This window comes from Armigeres subalbatus, chromosome 1, assembly GCF_024139115.2.
Source record: "Armigeres subalbatus isolate Guangzhou_Male chromosome 1, GZ_Asu_2, whole genome shotgun sequence".
Classification (NCBI taxonomy): Eukaryota; Metazoa; Arthropoda; class Insecta; order Diptera; family Culicidae; genus Armigeres; species Armigeres subalbatus.
Window position 1 is genome coordinate 283,502,881 of NC_085139.1, and position 23,905 is coordinate 283,526,785.

At 41.4% G+C, this 23,905-nt stretch overlaps 1 protein-coding gene across 1 annotated transcript; it reads right to left on the reverse strand.

Annotated features, from left to right (window-relative positions):
• Nucleotides 1–10,631: 10,631 nt before the first annotated feature.
• On the reverse strand, nt 10,632–23,540 carry LOC134207663 (ATP synthase lipid-binding protein, mitochondrial). The gene is made up of 4 exons (XM_062683444.1): nt 23,485–23,540; nt 22,628–22,729; nt 20,585–20,789; nt 10,632–11,978 (listed from the first exon to the last, which is right to left on the reverse strand). The coding sequence occupies exons 2-4, from the start codon at nt 22,673–22,675 to the stop codon at nt 11,815–11,817; spliced, it is 417 nt and encodes a 138-aa protein (XP_062539428.1). The 5' UTR covers nt 22,676–22,729; nt 23,485–23,540; the 3' UTR covers nt 10,632–11,814.
• Between the last annotated feature and the right edge of the window lie 365 nt (nt 23,541–23,905).

Sequence of the window (23,905 nt, forward strand, 5' to 3'; positions counted from 1 at the left end):
TCTTACTCCATAAGTATACTTGAAAGCCAATGGAGGTTTCTTAACGTCCACGATACTATCTGCAAATTTTTAACAATTTTAAGGGAATTCAAAGGATTGCTAGAAGCTCCTTCGATTGTTTGGAAAGATTTCAAAAGTCTTGTCAAATTATGCAAGATTTCACATAAGTTTCCCAAATGATCATGGAAACGTCAACGATTTGAAGAAGTCCGTCAGTAGTCTTGGAGCTCTATTGCGACTCGAGGGAGTCCATGAGAATTCCGGAAGGTGGATGAAAGCCCCAGAGGTCTATAACATGATAGAGTTCTGTGCACATTCTTGAGTCTTTGTGAACGACCAGATTTACCTACGATTTCCTATAAATTCTTAAGGTACTGCTTCTAGGAGTGATTAGGCTTCCAGTAACACAGAAACTCGTATGGACTTCAGGGATTCAAACTTGCAGATATTTTCATATACTGCTAGGAATTGAAAAAACATTTTTCACAACTGGAATTTTTCGAGAAATGGTCTGGAAAGTCAGGGAAAGTCAGGGAATTTTATTCTCAAATTTGAGTCGACGCCCTGTGAATGAACATTTCACCAAATAATGTAGCCAGGTTCTGATTTTTTTTTATGAAAACCACGGTATTAGGCGATGCGCGGAATTAGGGCAGGTCACGGTAATAGATTTGAAACCAAAATAAGGAATGAATACAAGCTCTGTTGATTTTCAAGAATGTTGCGTTAGTGCAACGAAGAACACGGCACTGTTTTCAAAGCAGATCAATAACAAACATATTGTCTTCAGATCTGCTTTGAAAACAGTGCCGTGTTCTTCGTTGCACTAACGCAACACACCACATTGCGTAAACCTCGCGTAGACAAATGGTAAACAAAGCCTTCTCTCGGTGATTTTGAGCCAATTTTTTTTTGGTTTACCAAGTACCACGAGACAATCATGTATCGGCTTCATCTTTCTGCTAGTGATGTTAGTTTGCGCGAACGAGCCATCATGGGCTGAGAATCATCGAAACAAGGGCTTTGCTTACGTTTAGGTTTTAAGCCCTAATCTTATGTTAAAGAAGACAGAGTGTCGTTGCCCCGGGTAGACAAAAATAGCAAAAGAATAACATATTTTACCATTAACACCTATTGTAACGAAGTCATCTCTGATGTCACAATCGCTGAGGCTGCTAACAACGTTCCTGCAGTCGGGATCACCTGGGCCACGTTTTTCGTAGATGCAGAAATGATCCGTAGAGCTAACTCGCAGTTAAAATCATCCATGAGTCCAGGTCCGGATGGCATTCCGTCTGCGTTCTTGAAAAGGCACATCGAACTTCTGCTCGCTCCCTTTCAACTGATTTTCAACAAATCGCTATCCAGTGGACTTTTTCCGTCCGTGTGGAAAACCGCTACAATGTTTCCCGTGTACAAGAAGGGCGATCGAAAAGATGTCAACAATTATCGCGGCATCTCATCCTTGTGCGCTGCATCCAAATTATTCGAGCTAGTTATAACGGAACCACTCATATCTCACTGTAAGCAACATCTGAGTGCCAATCAACATGGGTTCATCTCAGGCAGATCTACGACCACTAATCTTTTGTGCCTAACTTCGAGCATTACCGACAGCTTTTTGCAGAAAGCACAAACGGACATTGTATATACGGACCTATCTGCAACTTTCGATAAAATTAACCACGCTATCACGGTTGCGAAATTGGAAAGACTTGGCATTGCTGGTTATCTTTTGCGCTGGTTCCATTCATATCTCACCGGACGGAGACTTTCTGTTACGGTAGGCAATTCTCAGTCCACTGAGTTTTTGGCAACCTCAGGCATTCCTCAGGGAAGACATCTTGGCCCCTTGATATTCCTCTTGTATTTCAACGATGTAAACAATGTGCTTCGAGGACCGCGACTGTCGTATGCGGATGATATGAAGCTCTATGCACTAATTCGGTCTATCTCTGACGCAATGGACCTACAACAAGATATTAATTCATTTGCGGCTTGGTGCACATTGAACCGGAAGGTTGTCAATCCTAGCAAATGTTCCGTGATCTCTTTCACTCGTGTACATCAGCCAATAATTTACAACTACGAGCTCAATGGAATTGTGATGCAACGTGTGAACTGTATAAAGGATCTTGGTGTTATTCTAGATACGCAGCTAACATTCAAGCATCATTCCTCTTACGTGATTGAGAAGGCTTCTAGAACATTAGGATTCATCTTTCGCGTCGCCAAGGGTTTCACCGATGTTTATTGCTTGAAATCACTGTACTGTTCGCTGGTTCGATCTACGCTGGAATATTGTTCCGCTGTATGGCATCCTAATTAACAGAACGGATCAGTAAGAATTGAATCTGTTCAACGCCGCTTCATTCGTTTTGCTCTTCGGTTGCTTCCATGACGAAACCCATTCCGGTTACCAAGATGGTCGTTGCTGATACGCTCCAAGGCAGAATCGACTGCCCTGAAATTCTGGAATCAGTAAACTTGAACGTTCGACCTAGGGCACTGCGAAATAACGGAATGCTGAGGATATTTTTTTGAAAAACGAATTACGGACAACGTGGAGCGATGGTGGGTCTACAGCGGGCATTCAACGAGGTTGCCCCATGTTTTGATTTTAATCTATCTCGACAGACGATTCGTCGTAATTTTGCATGGGCTTACTCTGCCATGTTTCATAATTAACGATGATTTTATTATAATTACTTTTATTAGTATTAATTAGGATGAGCATCATTAGGACCTAAGTTGTCTGTTGATGAATCAAACAATAAAGAATAAAGAATTAACAGAATAGAAAAATATGATGTTAGTTTGTTTGATATAACTTAACTACAGTCGACTCTCTACATCTCGATATCTCTCCCTATGTCGATGGTTTCCTCATTGCCTTCAATCTTCATACATTTGAGCTTCCTATATCTCGATAACCTCCCTATCTCGATGTGTTCTTCTGATCATATTTTGTTCAGGATTCACACTCCTTATGTCGATATGTTCAAATTTTTAGGCTACTAGACCATCTTTGGACAATAACAAACACATCAACAACAGGAAACGACATTTTGTTTTGTTGTAGCTTTTCAACGCAATTAGCTTTTTTGGATCTAGTACCGTGCAAACTCAAACTTCGGACGCTTCTGATGTACAATCATCCTGTTAACTCACATTTTAAATCACACCGTTTAAATCTCCCCATGCAATCACTAAGTACAGTATTCATCTTTTAGCTACGTATTTAATATATGCGAAGAATGTTTGCAATTTATGAAAATGTCCGGCTTCTGTTTGATTCAAACCTCGGACACCGGAGGGGTTGTATTCATATTTCGAACACAAAGATTCAAATTTCGGGCACCTGATTACACAGTACCGGGAAGAATAATTGAAAACAATTTTCACTGCACAGTTCAGTCTGTCTTTTAATCATTTCATCGCAGTGTTTTAACTTGTCCTATTAAAATGTAACTATACTATCAGTTCGGAGAAAGTATTGGAGGGTAACCGCTCCCTCCGGTGGGGTTTGATTCCACGAAACCAGTACGCTAGAAAGGTGCTCTCCCTACTATGCTATGTAAGCTATGTATTGCGAGAGTTCGGCTACGTGCCCGGTGCTGGAAATTTGATTTCATCAGTACCCGCTAAGCTGCGGAGGACGACGGAGGTCCTTCGTAGCTTAGTAGGGAAAGCACCTGTCTAGCGTACTGGTTTCGTGGGATCAAACCCCACCGAAAAGAGCGGTTACCCTACAAAACCTTTTCCGAACTAAATCTATCACATATTGTGCATATGCATAATTGAGTTTCAGACATATCACAGTATCGTTTAACCTACACTAAAGACGTACCTAGAACCAAAAATAGCAGAATACTCTGATGCAGATTGGGCTACGAGCAGTGAAGATCGCAGATCTATAACCGGATTCGTATTCATCGCAGAAGGAGGTGCAGTTTCCTGGGGTTGCAAGCATCAGTAGACCGTGGCACTTTCAATATGCGATGCTGAGTATATGAAACTTTCTGCTGCTGTCCAAGAAGCTTTGTGGTGGAAGCGTCTAATAGCCATGTTTGATTACGATGAAGCAGTGAAACTCTATCATGTCAACCAAAGTACCACATCTATTGCTAAGAACGGCCACTACCGAAACCGAAGATAGAAATCCAGCGATGCGCCATGGGAATTCCAAGTTCAATAGGTTGAGAAGGCCTGTAGATGAACATCGAAGAAACCTATGTGAATAGTCTGAACTAAACTAATTATTTAGAAATAAAATTTCACTTTAGTAGGTACCATCCATGAACGTGTCATCACGTACTGCGAGAGTGGATTTTTAACATATACCAATATACAATTCAACATACTTTGGTATATAAAAATACCAAAGCAGAAACAGATTTTACATTGAGGATTTGAAATTGGCTTTTTCAGACACGCAACCTCGTATATGCAAGCACAAAAATCGCACTAAATGAGTTACCGCTGAAGAATATTAAAGTGATAAAAGATAAAAAAAATGTCAGCTAACAAACAAATATTGAGAGCTTGCACAATTGTAAGATCTCATACAATATAAGTAGGGGGAAAGACGGCTTTGGCAGGTTTTGTTCTATTATTGGCAGGGGGGTTTTTGTCGACCAAATTTTATGAAATTTGGCCTCAATGTTCTTTGATATGCAAAGAATGTTGAGGCCAAATTTGAGCATAGTCAGACGATTGTACGACATTTCGCGGTAAAACATTCCGCGGTTAACCTTTTCGCGGTGTACCAGTTCGCGGTGATTCTATGACACTGCCCCGAATGTCACTAACCCGAACGCCAGTACCCCGAAAGGCTATTGCCCCGAATAACCCGCTACCCCGAATTATCATTACCCCGAAGGACCATTACCCCGAATTTGTCAAAAAAATTCTTGCTCGCTTTATGTCTTTATTAGATTGCGTTTCAATAATGAAGTTGAAAATAGAAACTAATCAGTCAAAAATAACATTCAGAATAATCAGTATATGTCATTTACTCACCCGTCTTATTCCGGGCGTTGTTTAAAAGAAGGAAACATTTACTTTTTCGAAGCATCCCGGCCAAATGCGTTCTTTTAAAGAAGTTATTTACTCTTCCACCTTATTCCGGGCAAATGCGTGCTTTAAAAGAAGGAGGCATTCACTCTTTCGCATTATTCCGGGCAGATGCGTGCTTTTAAAGAAGGAAGCATTAGTTTTAAAGAAGGAAGCATTATTCCGGAGAAGCGGATGCTTTCAAAGAAGGTGTCATTTACTCTTTCGCATTAGTTCGGGCAAATGCGTGTTTTAAAAGGAGGAAGTGTTCACTGTTTCGCATTTAGAGCCTCGCACGTAGGATTCGTTTGCGTTCCGTTTTACAATTTTTTCCATATGAAATGTGCAAAACGCAACGCAAACGTATCCTATGTACAGGCCTCTTTATTCTGGGCAAGCACGTGTTTCAAAGGGTGTCATTTACTCTCCCATCTTATTCCGGGCAGATGCGTGCTTTAAAAGAAGGAGAAATTCATTCTTTTGCATTATTCCAGGCAAGAGCGTGCTTTAAAAGAAGGTATCATTCATTCTCCCTTCTTTTTCCGGACAGATGCGTGCTTCAAAAGAAGGAGGCATGCACTCCCTCGGATTATTCTGGGCAAGTACGAAAGTAAAAAGTAATTAACTCTCTCGCCTTGTCCCGGGTAAGTGCGTGTATTGTACTTAGCGCATTAACATTAATTGTTGCTGAAGATATTAATATCCCTTCCATAGACAGGACATGTGTTAAAGAAAAAGTTGCTTATACTGAAAGTCACATCACGTTTTCACAAATTTCTCGTGAAGGTCGTGAAGCCAAGGTCGTGCTTTCATTCTCTTTGTTGGTCTCTGGCATTCGCTCTTTTGCATTATCCCGAGCATTCCCGGCTCAAATATTAAGATAATTGTTAGCATATACAAAAGTAATAATTAAAATTATTGCGTAATATATTTATATGATTTTCGGGGTAATGGCCTTTATGGGTAGTGGGGTATTCGGGGTAGTGGAATATGCGGGGTAGTGACATTCGGGTTAGTGTCATAGAACCGTTCGCGGTCTACCACTTCGCGTTCAGTATCATTTCGCGGTTTATATCATTTGGCGGTTTACCATTCCGCGGTTAGTACTATTCCGCGGTGAAACTTTTCGCGGTCAATACCAATTTGCAGGTTTAATTTTACTAATGTTACAAGTAGTTCAATAATGTGTTCTTTAGCTTTGTAAAGCCTCAAAATTCACCTAATTATTATGTAAAGCGAATAATCATTGAGTTTACATTCTTCTTCTTCTTCTTCTTCTTATTGGCACCGCCTCGCAGCTTGGTGTTCATTCAGCACTTCCACAGTTATTATCTGCGAGGTTTCTAAGCCAAGTTACCATTTTTGCATTCGTATATCATGAGGCTGACACGATGATAGATACTTTTATGCCCAGGGAAGTCGAGACAATTTCCAATCCGAAAATTGCCTAGACCGGCACCGGGAATCGAACCCAGCCAGTTTACATTAGACTTATATAAATTCAAATCCCAACAAAAACAATGTTTTGAAGCAAAACATATTTGCAAATACGACTACCGGCACCGCAACGGGGGTGACAATGAGTCTGGGGGTGAGTATTATTTATTTATTTAGTTAACATCTAAACAGATAACACTGAATCAACAATTTGACGCCACAATACACGGTTCGAGGCCGCATCTCTCCATCCTCGGATACGCCCCACGCTCGCCAAGTCGTTCTGCACCTGGTCTGCCCATCTCGCTCGCTGCGCTCCACGCCGTCTCGTACCTGCCGGATCGGAAGCGAACACCATCTTTGCAGGGTTGCTGTCCGGCATTCTTGCAACATGTCCTGCCCATCGTACCCTTCCGGCTTTAGCTACCTTCTGGATACTGGGTTCGCCGTAGAGTTGGGCGAGCTCATGGTTCATTCTTCGCCGCCACACACCGTCTTCTTGCACACCGCCAAAGATGGTCCTAAGCACCCGTCTCTCGAATACTCCGAGTGCTTGCAAGTCCTCCTCGAGCATTGTCCATGTTTCGTGTCCGTAGAGGACAACCGGTCTTATAAGCGTCTTGTACATGACACATTTGGTGCGGTGGCGAATCTTTTTCGACCGCAGTTTCTTCTGGAGCCCGTAGTAGGCCCGACTTCCACAGATGATGCGCCTTCGTATTTCACGACTAACGTTGTTGTCAGCCGTTAGCAAGGATCCGAGGTAGACGAATTCCTCGACCACCTCGAAGGTATCCCCGTCTATCGTAACACTGCTTCCCAGGCGGGCCCTGTCGCGCTCGGTTCCGCCCACAAGCATGTACTTTGTCTTTGACGCATTCACCACCAGTCCAACTTTTGTTGCTTCACGTTTCAGGCGGGTGTACAGTTCTGCCACCTTTGCAAATGTTCGGCCGACAATGTCCATGTCATCCGCGAAGCAAATAAATTGACTGGATCTGTTGAAAATCGTACCCCGGCTGTTACACCCGGCTCTCCGCATGACACCTTCTAGCGCAATGTTGAACAACAGGCACGAAAGTCCATCACCTTGTCTTAGTCCCCGGCGCGATTCGAACGAACTGGAGTGTTCGCCCGAAATCTTCACACAGTTTTGCACACCATCCACCGTTGCTTTGATCAGTCTGGTAAGCTTCCCAGGGAAGCTGTTCTCGTCCATAATTTTCCATAGCTCTACGCGGTCTATACTGTCGTATGCCGCTTTGAAATCAACGAACAGATGGTGCGTTGGGACCTGGTATTCACGGCATTTTTGAAGGATTTGCCGTACAGTAAAGATCTGGTCCGTTGTCGAGCGGCCGTCAACGAAGCCGGCTTGATAACTTCCCACGAACTCGTTCACTAATGGTGACAGACGACGGAAGATGATCTGGGATATCACTTTGTACGCGGCATTAAGGATGGTGATCGCTCGAAAGTTCTCACACTCCAGTTTGTCGCCTTTCTTGTAGATGGGGCATATAACCCTTCCTTCCACTCCTCCGGTAGCTGTTCGGTTTCCCAGATTCTGACTATCAGTTTGTGCAGGCACGTGGCCAGCTTTTCCGGGCCCATCTTGATGAGCTCAGCTCCGATACCATCCTTACCAGCTGCTTTATTGGTCTTTAGCTGTTGAATGGCATCCTTAACTTCCCTCAAGGTGGGGCTGGTTGGCTTCCATCGTCCGCTGAACTGACGAAGTCATCTCCTCCGCTGCCTTGACTTTCACTGCCTGTACTCTCAGCGCCATTCAGATGTTCCTCGTAGTGCTGCTTCCACCTTTCGATCACCACACGTTCGTCCGTCAAGATGCTCCCATCCTTATCCCGGCACATTTCGGCTCGCGGCACGAAGCCTTTGCGGGATGCGTTGAGCTTCTGATAGAACTTGCGTGTATCTTGAGAACGGCACAGCTGTTCCATCTCCTCGCACTCCGCTTCTTCCAGGCGGCGTTTCTTCTCCTGAAAAGGCGGGTCTGCTGTCTCCGCTTCCGTCTATAACGTTCCACGTTCTGCCGGGTACCTTGCTGCAGCGCGACCGCCCGCGCTGCGTCCTTCTCCTCCAGAATCTGTCTGCACTCTTCGTCGAACCAATCGTTCCGTCGACTTCGACCCATATACCCGACGTTGTTCTCCGCTGCGTCGTTAATGGCTGCTTTGACATTATTCCAGCAGTCCTGGGGTGAGAATGGGTCATCACTTTCACCGGCAGTCTGGAGGTCGAAGAGCAAAATCGTCCAAAGGTCTCTTATATTTTAGTCTTTTTGCATTCTAAGTGGTTGAAATAGTGACCCATTCTCAACCCCATTTGACCCATTGTCACCCCCTACGATGGTATGTAAAGAATGCGAAACAACACACTTCGCCTTATACCGGGCAAATGCAAACATTTGAAGAAACAAAACACCACACTTTGCCTTATACCGGGTAAATGCAAATATTTAAAGAAGGCATAACATCACAATTTGCCTTATACCGGGCAAATGCGAACATTTAAAGAAGACGAAACAACACATTTTGTCTTATACCGGGCAAATGCGAACATTTGAAGAAGACAGCACATGATATTTCGCCTAATGCCGGCTAACATTTAAGGAAGATACATTTTGCCTTATGAATAATTTTCAGTTTTTTCATCTTCTAAGTTCTACCAGAATACCATAGCCTTTTAAGATATTAAGACAGCGACCTTTATCATATGATATAGTGTATCTTGGTGACAAAGCTCACACATCTAATTATCATATTGACAATAATGTATATGTCTTTTGGAAATAACATAAAATAATGCGTAAAAGAAAAGAGAAAAATAATTGAAAGGGAAACGCAATGAAAGAAACGGCCATATAAAGAAGAGAAAATTAGGAGTTGGTAGAAAAGAATGGCAAACTCTTAAAAATACAAAAAAAAGTTAATAAGATAAGGTAAGTTTGAATACCGCAAAACGGATCACCGCGAAATTGTAAACCGCGAAACGGAATACCGCCAAATTATATAAACCGCGAAACAGATTACCGCCAAATGATACAGACCGCGAAATGGTACACCGCGAAATGGTTTACCGCGGAATGTTTTACCGCGAAATGTCGGACAACCTAGTCAGACATAAAAAACCCCCCTGCCAATAATAGAACAAAACCTGCCAAAGCCGTCATTCCCCCTATGAGAATTTAGCATTTTCGCATATGCCCAGTTGTTTCGGTAGGTTTTTATACAGAATGGTTAAAACATCTAACAATCACTGGTTGGGCGTACGCTTGTTCTTGATTTCAGCATGACATATTCAGGGACCGTGGGCCGCTTGGCTAATCGTGAAGGGGGTCGCGATCCCAAAAAGATTGGTAAATAGTGCTCCAACGCTCAAGGCCTTCTACTCAGAGCTAACATTTGAGCAGCACATCTCGTACGCTGTTGATAAAACTTCTCGGATATTGGGACTCACATTAACGATTGCCAAGAATTTTTCCGATGTTTATTACTGCTCCCGTTTGGTTCCACTTTGGAGCGCTCCTCTTTGCGGTTTGAAGCTTACAGCAAATTCTGCCGAAAGAATCGAATCGTTGCAACGTCGATTCCTGCGATTAGCACTTTCACATATGGTATGGTAGCAACCTATATTTCCTTCCGGGACATGCAGGACCAGGATCATGAACGCAGTCTCATTCGCGTTGTGTACAACAAGCGCGTTTTGTCATGGGTGTTGTACCGCTTATAACAAAGTCTACTCCTCCACATATTTTTAGTCGCAACGGAAAATAAGTGCCAGATAGTCGCCTCGTGGCGATTTCTGGCGGTAAATACTTTGATAGCATGTGCTATTTGTCGCACAATCTCGCAAAATACTACGTCGCATCTTTTTTTCCTTTTTCAACACTCATTTTGTATTGACTGCGATTTGGGGTTCAGTTCGAAACGTATTTTAATTTTTGAGACCATAATTAGAGGTCAGAGCCTGTTGATGTTGCAAACGAATCAACACGTCAGATGCTGATAGCTCCTTTGCTCAGTTGGGAAACGAAAGAACTAAATTCAAAACTTCTGCTAACGAAACAAGGCGAAGGAATTATTTCTTTTCTTGTTCTTTCGAATACAAAGTGCCAATTTTCTTATCCTCGGTTTTTGTACCAGTAACTAGTCTTCATTTTGTTTTTTATTATTATTAACGATTCTTATTTTTACAATTACCCTGGCGCTGTTTGTGGTAATTTTTGCCTGTTTGTTTGAAAAGCAGAACGAATAATGGTAGTGTATGTTTCGTTTCCCTTAGTTTATTCTAGTAAGATAGTGTTGTTCAGTTGGAAACACTCCACGGACGCAGCAACGAAAGCATCCCCGGGTTGTTGTTCGGGTTCCTATTATCACAGTTCCTATCTCTTTACGCAAACAACGGTCGTCGAACATTCGCTTGGGTCCCGACTCGCCAGGTTCGTCCTATTCCGAACATCCGGCCACGATTCGTAATCCTCCCAAATTAAGCGTCCCGGGCGGGGAATGTTCCGGTTTGTTGGATGAACTGACGGTTATGGGGGAGCTTATGCGCGCGGGTTGCTTTCCTGATTGCAGGCCGCGTCCGTGGAGGTGACTGCTTTCTCGAAGTTGTTGTTAAAAGATTCCCCTTTTTATTCTTGCTCACAGATGTTTCGTGGATTGCCCAAATCCTTTCTCGCATGCTTTTTCCAGCAGTTTCAATTTCGGTTCAAACGTCTAGAGCCCTCAAGCGTCTTCGCTTTACCTTTTTTTGTCCTAACTTTTTTCACGATTTTTTTTCTCTCAATTCAGACTGTTGATAGATCTTCGGAGGTTCGCCTAGGAATTTCCATGAAATAATTAACGCTCGGAGTACGCTGCTCGTAAATGGGGAACGACGAACGCATTCGATAATACTTCCACCTTCCAGCATAATTGTTTCATGGCTAGTCGTCGTAGTATAGTCGCGTAGGGTCTAATAAGTGTTATTCGATGGCAGGGCGTGGTATCTAATTCCTAATCATTTTCTCTCTTACTGTTTCTTGCTGCGGGAAGGGGGCCGATCGCAATAATTATTATTGCAGAAAGGCGCACACCTTCCGATCCTCGTGCGACTTTTGTTGTTTTCGTTTGCCTCTCTCTCGGTGTTTTTGATTCGAAGAAATTTTTCTTTGAAGTTGCTAGACAGCGACACACACATTTCTCATTTTACTTATTACGGATTTATATTGGATGTTACTTTTAAAGAGCATTAAAAAGATTTTTTGTTTCTTATTACGCTTTATTTTAAAGATGTTGTAGTTGGTGGTGGTGGTGCTTAGAAAGCGAAGAGCAGCAAGAAGGCCATCATCAAACAGAACAGACCCATGGCTTCAGACAGGGCGAATCCCAGGATAGCGTACGAGAAGAGCTGCTGCTTGAGCGATGGGTTTCTGGCGTAACCGATGATGAGGGAACCGAATACTGTTCCGATACCGGCACCTGTTTTTTTGGTTTGTTTTCGGATTCGACGAAAGAAAAGGGGAAGAGATAGAACAAATATCGTGATTCGATTAGTAAAGCAAAAATAGGAATGATGGAGAGAAGTTTCTTTTGTTGGTCGTGTCAGTTCAAATTAGACGCATGCTTCTGATACGTTCTGATGTTCTTTTAGAAAGAGAAGGTAGATCTCATTGCTATTAACGATATAACTCCAACGTTTACGTAAAATGATTTTACATACTAGGCCTTCTTCATAGCAAAACCAAATATAAGCCAACTTTTCATATAGTAATTCCGATGTTTTAGCAACTGTTTGAATCGATAACCCTCCTGCGTATAATGTAGAAGCGGTAGCCATATAACTATCAAGCCCGTTACTACAAGTCCATGATTCATCAAATACTTATTATTTACCGCCAAAACTAGGAGAAAGCTTCTGTATACAGTGAAGGGTCTCGCTACACATATTCAGTGCTAGCGTGGAAGTGCTCTGACAGTGATTGATATCCGCATTTGTATAGATAGTTTTTATTAGCCATTCGAGCTTTTGCATTCATTGATGTACCTACACCTACCCCCTGTTTTAACCTGTAAATCATACCAAACCAATCGCCTTCAAAAAATTAACTATTTTTCAGCCCAAGTTTAATTGATTAACAGATTTAATTGATAACCAATTTTAATGGATATCCCCCAACCCCGTAACTGAGGATGTCCTACAACACATGTAGCTCTTTGGGATATACGGATTCCGAGCCTCTTTAAATGAGGCTTCCGAGCTTATAGAAAGGAGGTTTTCGATCCTCTCCGAGCCTTTTGAAAGACGGATTTGTAGCATTTTGAAAAGCTCTTTGGATGGCTTTTAAAAACAGGCTTCGGATCCCCTCGGAGCCTCTTGGAACTTTTGAACTGCATGGAAGCAGGCTTCCGAGACACTTAGAAGGAGGCTTCCAAGCTTCTTGTAATGAAGCTACTGTGCTTTTCGGAAAAAGGACCTTCATGTCTCTCAAATTGACACTTCCGAAACCTTTAGATTCTAGATTTTTGTTCAGAAGCATATTTTTACATCTTATTACCTACATTTATTCAATTACATCTTCAACATTTTGTCTCGGCCAGGTACATCGAAGATTTTTAAAATTTGTTTATTCAACTTATGGTCATTTTGATCTTTTGTCCCATATCCCACACATGGGTGGGCCGGGTTCAAAAGTCTTTCTTTGCCTTTACTGATCGCCATGCATATTATGTACAATTTTTATTGTTTAAAATAGCACAATTATTAAAACTGTTTCGAGAAATTTTTACTAGAATTGTAATACATTCGCCATTACGCATTCTTATCCGACTAACAAAATGAAATATGCGAATACAAAAACAAAACCGCGATAAACACATTTCAATGAAAAATTTTAATACTGTTGCTTTTAATCTATCGATACTAGATAGATAGATAGAAAAAATGAACAATTTATGCCGCATAATGTTTGGAATGGTAATGCAAAAATAATGTCATGGTTTATTAATCAATTTATAAGTCACTTGAAGGGTTTCGAGGCCTGTAATAGCATGAATTTGAATCTAGTGTGATAAGAACAGCTGACTCCGAACTCATGGTGGAACCAAAGTGAGAAGCCGCCAGTTTGGATTCTACACACTCAGTGGCGTAGCCAGAAAATTGGTTCGGATGGGGGGAGGGGTTGAAGTTTGGGGGGTTTCTGAACATTTTTTTTTTGAAAAAATTTTTTTTCTAAAAATTTTGTCTCAGGGGGGGTGGGGTTTATGCCCAAAACTACCCCCGTGGCTACGCCTCTGCCTATCCAACTGACATCGATACGAGGTTCTAACTTCTATGCAGGTTGTTTCCCGGTAACACGGTAGATCACTTTGACGTAGTGTGTTACGGTGTAAGATCTACCAAACAGTGCCATATCTTAATCCATTTCTCTAGCTAGGGCAATAAGTTGTGGTAATTAAGGATTCATCGTATTTACTCCCCGCTACCAACAGCAGTCTCAGAAATAAAACGTAATTAATGTTACCTTGCAGACAGTTGAAAGACTCGAATTCCTCTTGTTTGAGGCTAAACTGTCTGCAGCGGAAGCAACTTTTTAAGCATTTAAAAAGTTGCTTCCTTGGTACCCGCTCAGTGATTTATCACTAAGGGTCAATTTCTTCACCTCCGCTTAAGCCTTAAACCATGTTTAAACGTATGGGTAAGCACCGCTTAAGAGTTAAGCGAAGGTGAAGAAGTCGGCCCTAACCGTATTTGCTGTGTTGAACTTAATCCTAGAATTTAAAAAACACATTAATAAAGTTAAAAAAAAACTAACTGTATTTAAATACGTACTAACTCTTAACGAACTGGTGAACAATGGTAAGGAGAGGAAAACGAGGAAGTTCTTATTACTGAACGAATTCTCTAGCTTGAAATGGTTTTGTAGACAGAGCTAAGTACCGCGTTTTCACAGTTTTACTGATGATTTTCTAAAAGCAAGACAAGGATGTGGCTAGGTCTCCGATGCATGACCAAAAACAATATTACTGTTCTGTTTTCTCAACCAGAATTGATTTTCTATTGATAAGGGGCGCTCTCTGTGAAGGGTCTACATTAGAGTGGGGCGTCTTGGTCTACTACTAGGAGTTTCAGTTCATCGTAAACCAAGTGGCACATTGCGCCAAAATATAACCCAAAGGATGCCAAAAAACTTTGCTGAAGAAGGTACGTTGTTGGAACGTCCACGAAAAAGTTAAAACGCTTGGAAGATTGCGTGTTCAAACCATATGCAAAAAATCGTTTATTCTGCCAGTACTGCCAAACTACGTAGACCAATAATTTAACTGAGTGTTAATTCAAAATAATTGATCTTATAGGGCTTCATTTCACAAAGAAAAAAAATCCGGCAAGAAAGGAAGATGCGTTTTGCCCTTCGATAACCATAGGCCGCCCGGTAGTGCTGAAACATTAATTTCTTGCATATGGTTTGAACAATCAATTTTCGAAGCGTAATAACATTTTTTGTAGACCTTCCAGCTACGTACCTTCTTCGGCAAAGTCTTTCGGCATCTTTCAGACTATATACTAACGTATTGAGTCACGTGATTGACGATAAATTGAAGCCGCTAATAGCAATCATGTAAAAAAGTACGTTTTCCCATACTAATCTCCATGTATGTAAATTTAAAACGCGATGCGGCATGCGCGGTCGCAACCAATCGAGTCCATATTTTGCATAGTTGATTGGGGTCCTAAAACGATTCAGAAAAACCTTGATCGGACGAAGTTTGCGTTTTTCTTTACAACTGCGCTCCACTCTAGTCTACATAGCGGGACCTTGTCATGTCACAATAACTGTCTCGAAACCGATATGTACTGCATTGCTTCTCAATAGTAATGGAGTAATTCGACATGCACCTAAACACTACGGTACGGGTAAAGCTAAAATAGATCTAATAACAGGAACAGGAAAAAAGTAGGTTGTTCAGATAGCGTTGGATCACATGTAAATCACAATTGGAGAGCAATAACTTAAAATGCGTTAACTATTTACAAACCCAGAGGACTAGAATTCTTAAGACCTCGATTTGGCAAACTGATTCTCCAGAGAGAAATCCTAAAATCCACCCGAAACAGCTTGAAGAACTTTTTGATAAATAGATGCAGAGGCTAATAGAAATAAGTGTGTTTAACAAATTGTCAATATATCGTGTGCTTTCCACGAAGTGAAGAATGGAGTTATCATCACTGCATAGTTCATATTAGAATAGAAGGGGTTACATGAGTTGCGCGATTCTGCTCCCCATGAACGTACAAGTACCCAGTCGCAGGGTCGTCTATTGACTACTCATCTATTGCAAGCAGTGGATAGTTGGAATAAGCAGCCTGGAGTACTGGGAGTAATAATGACCCACGATATTTGTAACATTATTCATGGAAACCACTCTCAAAAATATTGAAAACAAAAACTAATTTCTAGGACAATTCGGCGTCCCGACAATCCACAATTAAAAACGGTTTAACAAGTATCGTGCGGTTATCAACCATACGATAACTAAAATATTATTAGGATAATGTGTCCCGATCTCAAAGTGTTGCGTACTCTCCATAAACTCATATAATAAACATTGAAATTTTGAATTTCTGACAGAGTGTAAAAATAAATCTGCCATTTTCGCCACAACGTTTAAAGGAATCGCGATTTTTGCGACTGGAAGAGCAAATCAGCGGAATTCGCAAAAAAAAGCGAAAATCGCGAAATCTGCGACTGTTGTAACTGGAACTATAGTTTTATTATTAAAAATGTGTAACTAATAATCATGCAATCAACGACATGAAGACATTTGGAACACGTTCGACACCTGTTATTTATTCGGCTCTATGCCACTAACACGAATGTCACTACCCCGAACGCCAGTACCAGGAAAGACCACTGCCCCGGAAATCATATTAATATATTACGCTCTAATTTTCATTATTACTTTTGCATATGCTAACAATTATCCTAATATTTGAAGCGGGAGCGCTCGGGATAACACGAAAGATCGAATTTGGCTTCACGATCTTCACGAAAAACTTGTGAAAATATGATATGAATTTTAGTGTTAGCAATTTTTTTTTTTCTTAATACATGTCCTGTCCATGGAACTGATATATTGTAAGATAGAGTGGTGTCAATACGATACATTCCCATGATGTCTTCGGTACAACCGGGAAGTAATAATGTTACGTGTATTGAGAATAATGAAATAACTTTTTTTATTTAACTTTAATAGGCAGAATCAGTGGTGCAATTTATCAACAATGCCTGCTGAGACGCTGAGTGTGATCCTTTTGTTTTGTATTTTTCTCTGCTCCTTTTTAATGGAGCCTTTCATTCAGAAAGACAAAGCAGAAATAGCATTGCCAACTCGGTTTGCCAACAATGGGCTGAAGCTGATGATCATTCGGCACAAATTTCCTGTCATTGTCTTTCAAGTGATAGTATTCACCCATGCATTTATATAGGGCCGTCACATTCACACAGCAGCGAGTGAACTGAATAGACTGTCAGTGCGGGCTGCGTGTGCAATGAGAAGAGAGGTCTTTTGTTTACTTTATCTCTGATTGTTGCTGCTAACCATTTTCAGTTTTCACTGCTAGGAAGTGAGTGTGAAGAGGGAATGGTATCAATATCCAACAAATTTCAGTCACTGAGATTGAGAATTCGCACCCCTGGGCAGAATTATGATATTCGATAGCCAATTTGCCTGAGTGCTCCGCGTCTTCTCATCGGTTAATGAAACGTAATATCTGCTTCATCCATGGGCTACACATAAGTTTGTGTGAACTAGTTCCGAAACTTTGATCGCTCGCCGATGAAAGTAAACGAAACCGCTTCCCTTTGGGACAATTCGCACCTAGCACTCTTTGAAGTATGCACCGGATGCGAGGCGATTCTTCAACATGTTCAAGGTGACCCATCCGCCTATGCCAGAGAACATAATTTTCGGGTGGAGACGGGAGTAGCAATTCGTGTCCCTGGAACAAGACTTACTCGTTCTTCACGGTACGGCTATCGGTCGCGACTATTTCGAGCCTGTCGCATTTTTGGCTTGAATGTTGAACTTCACTCGGTGTCCTCCGAAAGAAGTATGGGACACAATAAAAAAATGCATCACGTTCTTCAAGCCGATAGGATTATCGATCCAACACTTCGGCGTTAAACTCACAGGACGAGTTGCAACGATATGCATCGCTCGTTTGTCGCCACGCCGGTCATGACCAAACTTGAAGCTTGATCTGGGACGCCTGAATCAAAAAAATCATGTTGCCAGTCACACCACCTTCCGTAGCAAGAACTGTACAGAAGGAGGATCCTTCCTTCGCGCGCACTCCTTTTGGCTATGTGACCGTACTTACTGCATCGCTTGCACTTCATTTAGGTCAGTTTTTGTTTGCGCTATTAATTCCCCTGTCTTGGGGGCACTGTTTACGTCCAAAAAAGCTGTTTATTAGCCTGAGCTTTGACTTTGGTTTTGATGTTGTCCTAGGTGATGAACCAACAATGATCATCGGTTTACATTACTCTGGAAGTCGTACGAGGAGTAAAGTATCGCCCTACTCTTTAGGAATATCAAATCCTGCTCCATGTAGCTGGTGTGAGGTGCCGATGATGGACATAAGTGTCCACACTATCACATGTCGCAAGGCTAGTCGTGATAAGCTAACCCGCCTTGTCAGTCCGGTAACCTCGAACGCTTTTGGCGCACCGTTTCCCACAAATTTTTCAATTCCAGGAAACCACTTATGGCTAATTTCTAGATTGGCCAGTTAGACTGACGAGTGCTTGAGGTTGATATCATACTTGCTGTAACTGCACACTCAAAATAAATCGCAGATTTCTGTGAAATTTCACCGAGATCTCAACAGTAGAACGTGAATAATGTTACAGATTTCCGGGGGTTTTGACAGTTGAACAAAGGAAAAATCCGGTGTTGAACTTAATCTAGAATTAAAAAAACACCTAAATAAAGAATCAAAAAAAAAAAAAAAAAAAAACAAAGGAAAAATCGCAGAAATTTTGGTGGAATAATTACCGAACCATTCTGTTGTTGAGATTTCGGTGAATTGAAGCAAAATTCACCGAAATCTGTGAAATGATTCAAGTGTGCGGCGCTACCATTTTCTTTATAACTTTTAAACGAAACGGTCAATCGTTTTAAAATTTAATAGTGATCAAAAACCTTGTCGAATGAAACTTGTTGCGAGGAAATCGGTTAAGGATTACTATATGAAAAGTTGTCTAATGTTTTTCTTAGCTTTTGTGCACACACATACATACACACAGACAGAAATGATAGTCTTTCGGTACAACTTTGTTGTACGAGAAAGGCAAAAATATATTGAAACAATTTCACCAAATTAATCTACTTCCAGGTAATGGGAGAAACGATTGGTGTCGTGACTAAATTCGAGAAAGGTAGTATCACATCACTAATAGATGAATTACATTGTTTTTTGCCAACAAAGTTGTACCGAAAGGCTATCATTTCACTCCGAGAACGAACTTTTTTAGAAGGCTCGTAAACCGTAGATTTTCTCCAAACAAGTTGCATTTGAAAGTTGGTAAAGCCTTGTCGATTGCTATTGAATTTGAAAACGATCCGTCATTGCGTTCAAAAGTTATTAAGAAAATAGTGTACCAAACCAAAAAGATAGGCGTCTTGGCTATATGCGAGGAAGGCAGTACCACTACTAGGTGGTTAATTTTTTTTTATGATAACCACTATAATAGGTATGAATTTATTTTTGCTGAACTCATAACCTGTTAGACTATCACCACCTATCACTATAAAACAAACTACTGGTTTGCGGACTTGTTTCGAATGATAATCAAGATTCTTGAGCTGTAGGTGTATCGTCGAACGCCATTCGTGGTGCGATAGAGCCGCGGATACGCCCATCTAAAAGTTGTGAGACCAAACCAAACTGTTGAAAAGTTCTGTCAGACTGCAGTAAATTTAAAATTAGTCTAAATCAAGCTATATTTGGAATAAAGACGAATGTCGCAAGAAAATGTTCTATACACCGCGCTTTAGTGACAAACAGCAGATTTGCTTGCGCCTGGCCTCCTCAGAGCGATAGAAAACAATGAAACGTCCATTCCCACATGATGACCCGTAAAAAAAAAATCATTGTCACTTATTACCTATTTAAAAGAGGCAAAAAGGTCTACAAATAGTTTTCTCCAGCGAAGTTCCTCTTTTTACCAAATAGAGCTTGACAAATTCTAAAATTCGTCCTCTTCTAGCCGAGTATACTTTATTCTTTTCTAAGAAGCAGACACTAATGTCATAAGATCGATTGTGCAATCCCTCCCTCCTGTTGACAACGATGTAATCAAAATTTTGAAGCTGAAGTCGCGTGGGGGTGAAGCACGAGACTGAAATTCGTCATCGTCGTTTCGGCTACAACAGCTTTTGCTAATTGAGCAGCAGAATCGAATCCAAGAAGCATGTGTCTATTTTTGTCCGTGATTCGAATCGATCACAACTGGCACTACGTAATGGACCAACCTTCTCTTCTGTATATTACTTAACACTAGAAATTATGTGAGATCGTTAGATGAAGCGCCGTTACTGAGTTAATTTGGCTTACCTTAACTTAAAACGAATAAATGCGATTTTGTATGTACAGGTTAAATCATGCTTTTGAAACTTGAGGAATGATGGGATGACTGTTCTTGAGTTTTATTTTTTTTATGAAACTGGAGCGCTTGATTCGATGAATCGATCCGTGGATTGGAATTCGACATGGGGACAGGTTTGGTTAGAAGTATTTAGAAAGCAAACAGCATCAGGAAGGCGATCATTAAACAGAACAAGCCCATGGCTTCGGCCAGGGCGAAGCCCAGGATCGCGTAGGAAAACATCTGTTGCTTGAGGGATGGATTGCGGGCGTACCCGGTGATGAGTGCAGCGAACACGGTACCGATGCCGATACCTAAGCGATGGTGGTGGGATGAGGCATGCAGGGTTTGTTAATTGTGCATTTGATGATCATTAACATGATGGTGATTAGTAGGTATTAATGCGGAGTGATCAATAAAATGATGAACGTTTCTTACCGGATCCAGCAACTCCGACGGTGGCGGCGCCAGCACCGATGAACTTCGCGGCCGAATCGATATCACGAGTGACCTGGGAAGTCTGGAATGACCGGACTTGTGGCAGCAGAGCAACTGGAGCGCTGTTCTGTGCGGCCAGGGTCTGGCTCTGGCTGATGACGGCGGAGCTCAATGGTCGGAGGTAGGCCTTTGTTCCATTGAGGACCTGTGGTTGAAGAAACATGAATGAAAAGTATTAGCTAAAATGACTATCAAAATATGTTAAACAGACACAAATTTGATTTCTGACTTGTTTACAACAGCGGTTTTTTTTTTAAATGTGACACTTTTTGTATCAAGTATCCCTGCTTTACCCGCAATTCTATTAAACTATCAGTCTACATATCTAAATGTAATTATATTTTAAGACAGTTGCTTCCTTGACCCGATAAAAAGTATGTATATACTAACTGGCAGGGTTCGGATTTCTCACTCACTCACGCGACAACAGATCGCTCCACCATCCATTTTATCCGGATAAATTACAGTGCGATAAACTCCGGCACAAGCGATGGTGCGAAAAATTGTTATCCCTCTTCCCATGTTTCGTGAAAATCAAATGCTGCTTACTTTGCTTCTCCGAATTGATTGCATACGACTATGCGCCACGATAAGTAGTAGGTTCAAGACAGCAGTTTTTCTATTTGCTTTCAATCGGTTCGTGTGGTGGCGTGGTTATAGTGGGCGCTCTATGCATTTTAAAATTGTTTTGGGTTCGAATACCCGTCGCGGACCTACATTTTTGTGAATATGCTTGTTAAAATTATCTGGAGAAGTGGCGAGATGGAGAATTTGGAGGCCCAAAATTAAATTATCTGGCAAGCCGCTGCTCGCGAGTTTATCGCCCGCCTTTCTATCCGGATAAAATATTGTGTGAGAACACTTGCTCAAAGGAGAATATGGAAAAATTGCACTCCGCTGTTGGGATCAATCCTGGGTTTTTATTCATATGAGTGAGAATTCCGAAGCCTGCTAACTGGTTATCGTTAAAAAGAAATAAACAATTACAATCAAGTTAAAAGTTCAGGTTCTATTTTCAAGGAATGCCAATGTTCTGCCTTTCTCGTTTTTTTCTTCAAATTGACAGAACTTTCAATCTGTTTCGAGACTCCATTTACATAGATGATTTAAATTTTAAAAGCGATGTAATCTGCCTCAGGCTTCCATTGTACAGGGCTATTGTCTACTTTGTAATAAAATAGCAAATGTGTAAAGTAGATCTTGAGTCATTTGCCTCCTTGTAAACATAAAAAATATTCTATTATCAATTATTATATCATTCATATTTTTTTCGGGCTTGTTGAATAGAATCAAATATAACTTTTACTAGTTTTAATTCTCCTTGACCTGACATAAAATTATAAGCTAGCAGGCTATCGTAGAAATAAACATAATACAAACATAATATAATGCTCTCTTATCTGTTAACTAAATTTTTCAGTTCAATAATTTGATTTGTTTAATTTATATAATTTTCATACTCAAACTAATTACAACTCAATTGCAAAAGACCTTGACCTCACTGAAACAAATATTGTAAAAGGTTTGCGTGCTCTATTCAATAAACTATTAAACTAAAAAAAGAAAAAAATATTTTTTTAATGGATTTTTGCTCTCTTGGCAATAAAAGGGTAAAAAACAGACTTGATAAAATCATATAGAAAACAACTCGTTAGGTACTAGCCCTGCGAAATTTGCTCACATGAACAAAAGTTGCATAACAACACATTGATCAAGATTGAGAGGAAAATTTTGCTAAAAATTTCCAAATTTGAAATCTTTAGTCGTTAACACATTTTTCATATTCAAGCAAAATCGATTGCTCTGGCACGGCACAATTATGTAATGCGAAAAATCTTCCGATTCCTTCTCTGAATGAAAATCATGCCACTACTATTTTTTCACTATCATTATGTAACGCACAAACCAACGAACACAAAATACATTTTCGCACCGGAGCTGAATATGCCGATCCACATCCCGGTTCCAACAGCGGATACTCACCAAGTTGCGGGCGACTGGAGCAATACGGGCAGCTGACGAGACGAACATTTTGAAGCTGTTTTTGTATTGATGTATTGACCTGGTCTGGTACCTCCGAAGGATCTGCAATCGATTGGAAGGAGAAACGAAAAATGGTATTAGATTTCCTGCTGCTTCCGTCTCACAGTAGGTTCCGATGATCCCCGAATCAAAGTAGACTAGTTCCTTCCGTCCGCCCTGATTGCCGCAAGTGAATTGTTTTCCGAAATTTATCCTCAGCAGAAGTGGCGCTAAGACTGCTGTCGTCACCGTAGGTTCTTAATCATCCGAGCTGTCCGGCTATCCTCCCATTAAAGCAGCCCATTCGTATAGAGAAGATTCTGTCTCGAAGGAGGTCGTTACGTAACGAAACACTATACTAGGCGATGAATACGTAACCGGGTTGCACCGGGTCGTCTGAGAAAAAAAATCAAGTCCCAACAATCGGCCAAATCTTCCAACATCCGCATCGGTCCGTCCGGTTCACCATCAATTTCACTGCCGAAATTCAACCGGAAAATTTATCCCGGCCGGAACTTGCCCCTCAAAATCGATTCGTCGTTGCATAAGATGGCTGCCTCGTCATTTTTTTCCCACTGGAGAGTCTTCACCTACTCGGTTGCACAATTCACTTGCCGCAAACAGTTTACCAGTCTGCTTCGATTGCCACCGGCGCCGGGGACCCGGAAAAACAACTCAAACACTGATCGGGTTCCGTAAATTTCATGGAAAATTGACTTCAATTTTTCCGACTTGCCCTACACTTTTTTCTGCCTTTGCACCGAAAGGGGGGTCAAAGACGAAGAGAGAGCGCAGAGAGCCAACCAGGAGCTACTCACTTTACAATGCGGTCGGACAACTTATCGAAGAACAGTGAACGGTGATGGAAAATTGCGGCAGCTTCGAGGCTCCGGTCCGGCCCTGCTGTGGGGGTGTGCGTGTCAGCGGACGTGTACCGATAGGCGAATCGGAGTGGCGAAACGCACACAGCCGTACAGTTCACCGGAAGTTGTCGCGAGTAGTTTGTTTACGTTGACGCGAGAGGGACGTCGTCGTTGTTTTGTTTACGCGAGTGTTTTTGCGGAAAAGCGAAAGAAATTCGCGGAAAACTGTTCCAGTGAGGTATGCGTATGAAAATTTAAGTAGTCAGATTTAGTTTAATCTATAGTTTTAAGTTGAATTACCTTCGAATGCTGCAAAATTAACGATGATTGATTCAAAACTTCCAAGAGATGGCGGTAATTTTCTCCAGCGGTCAAG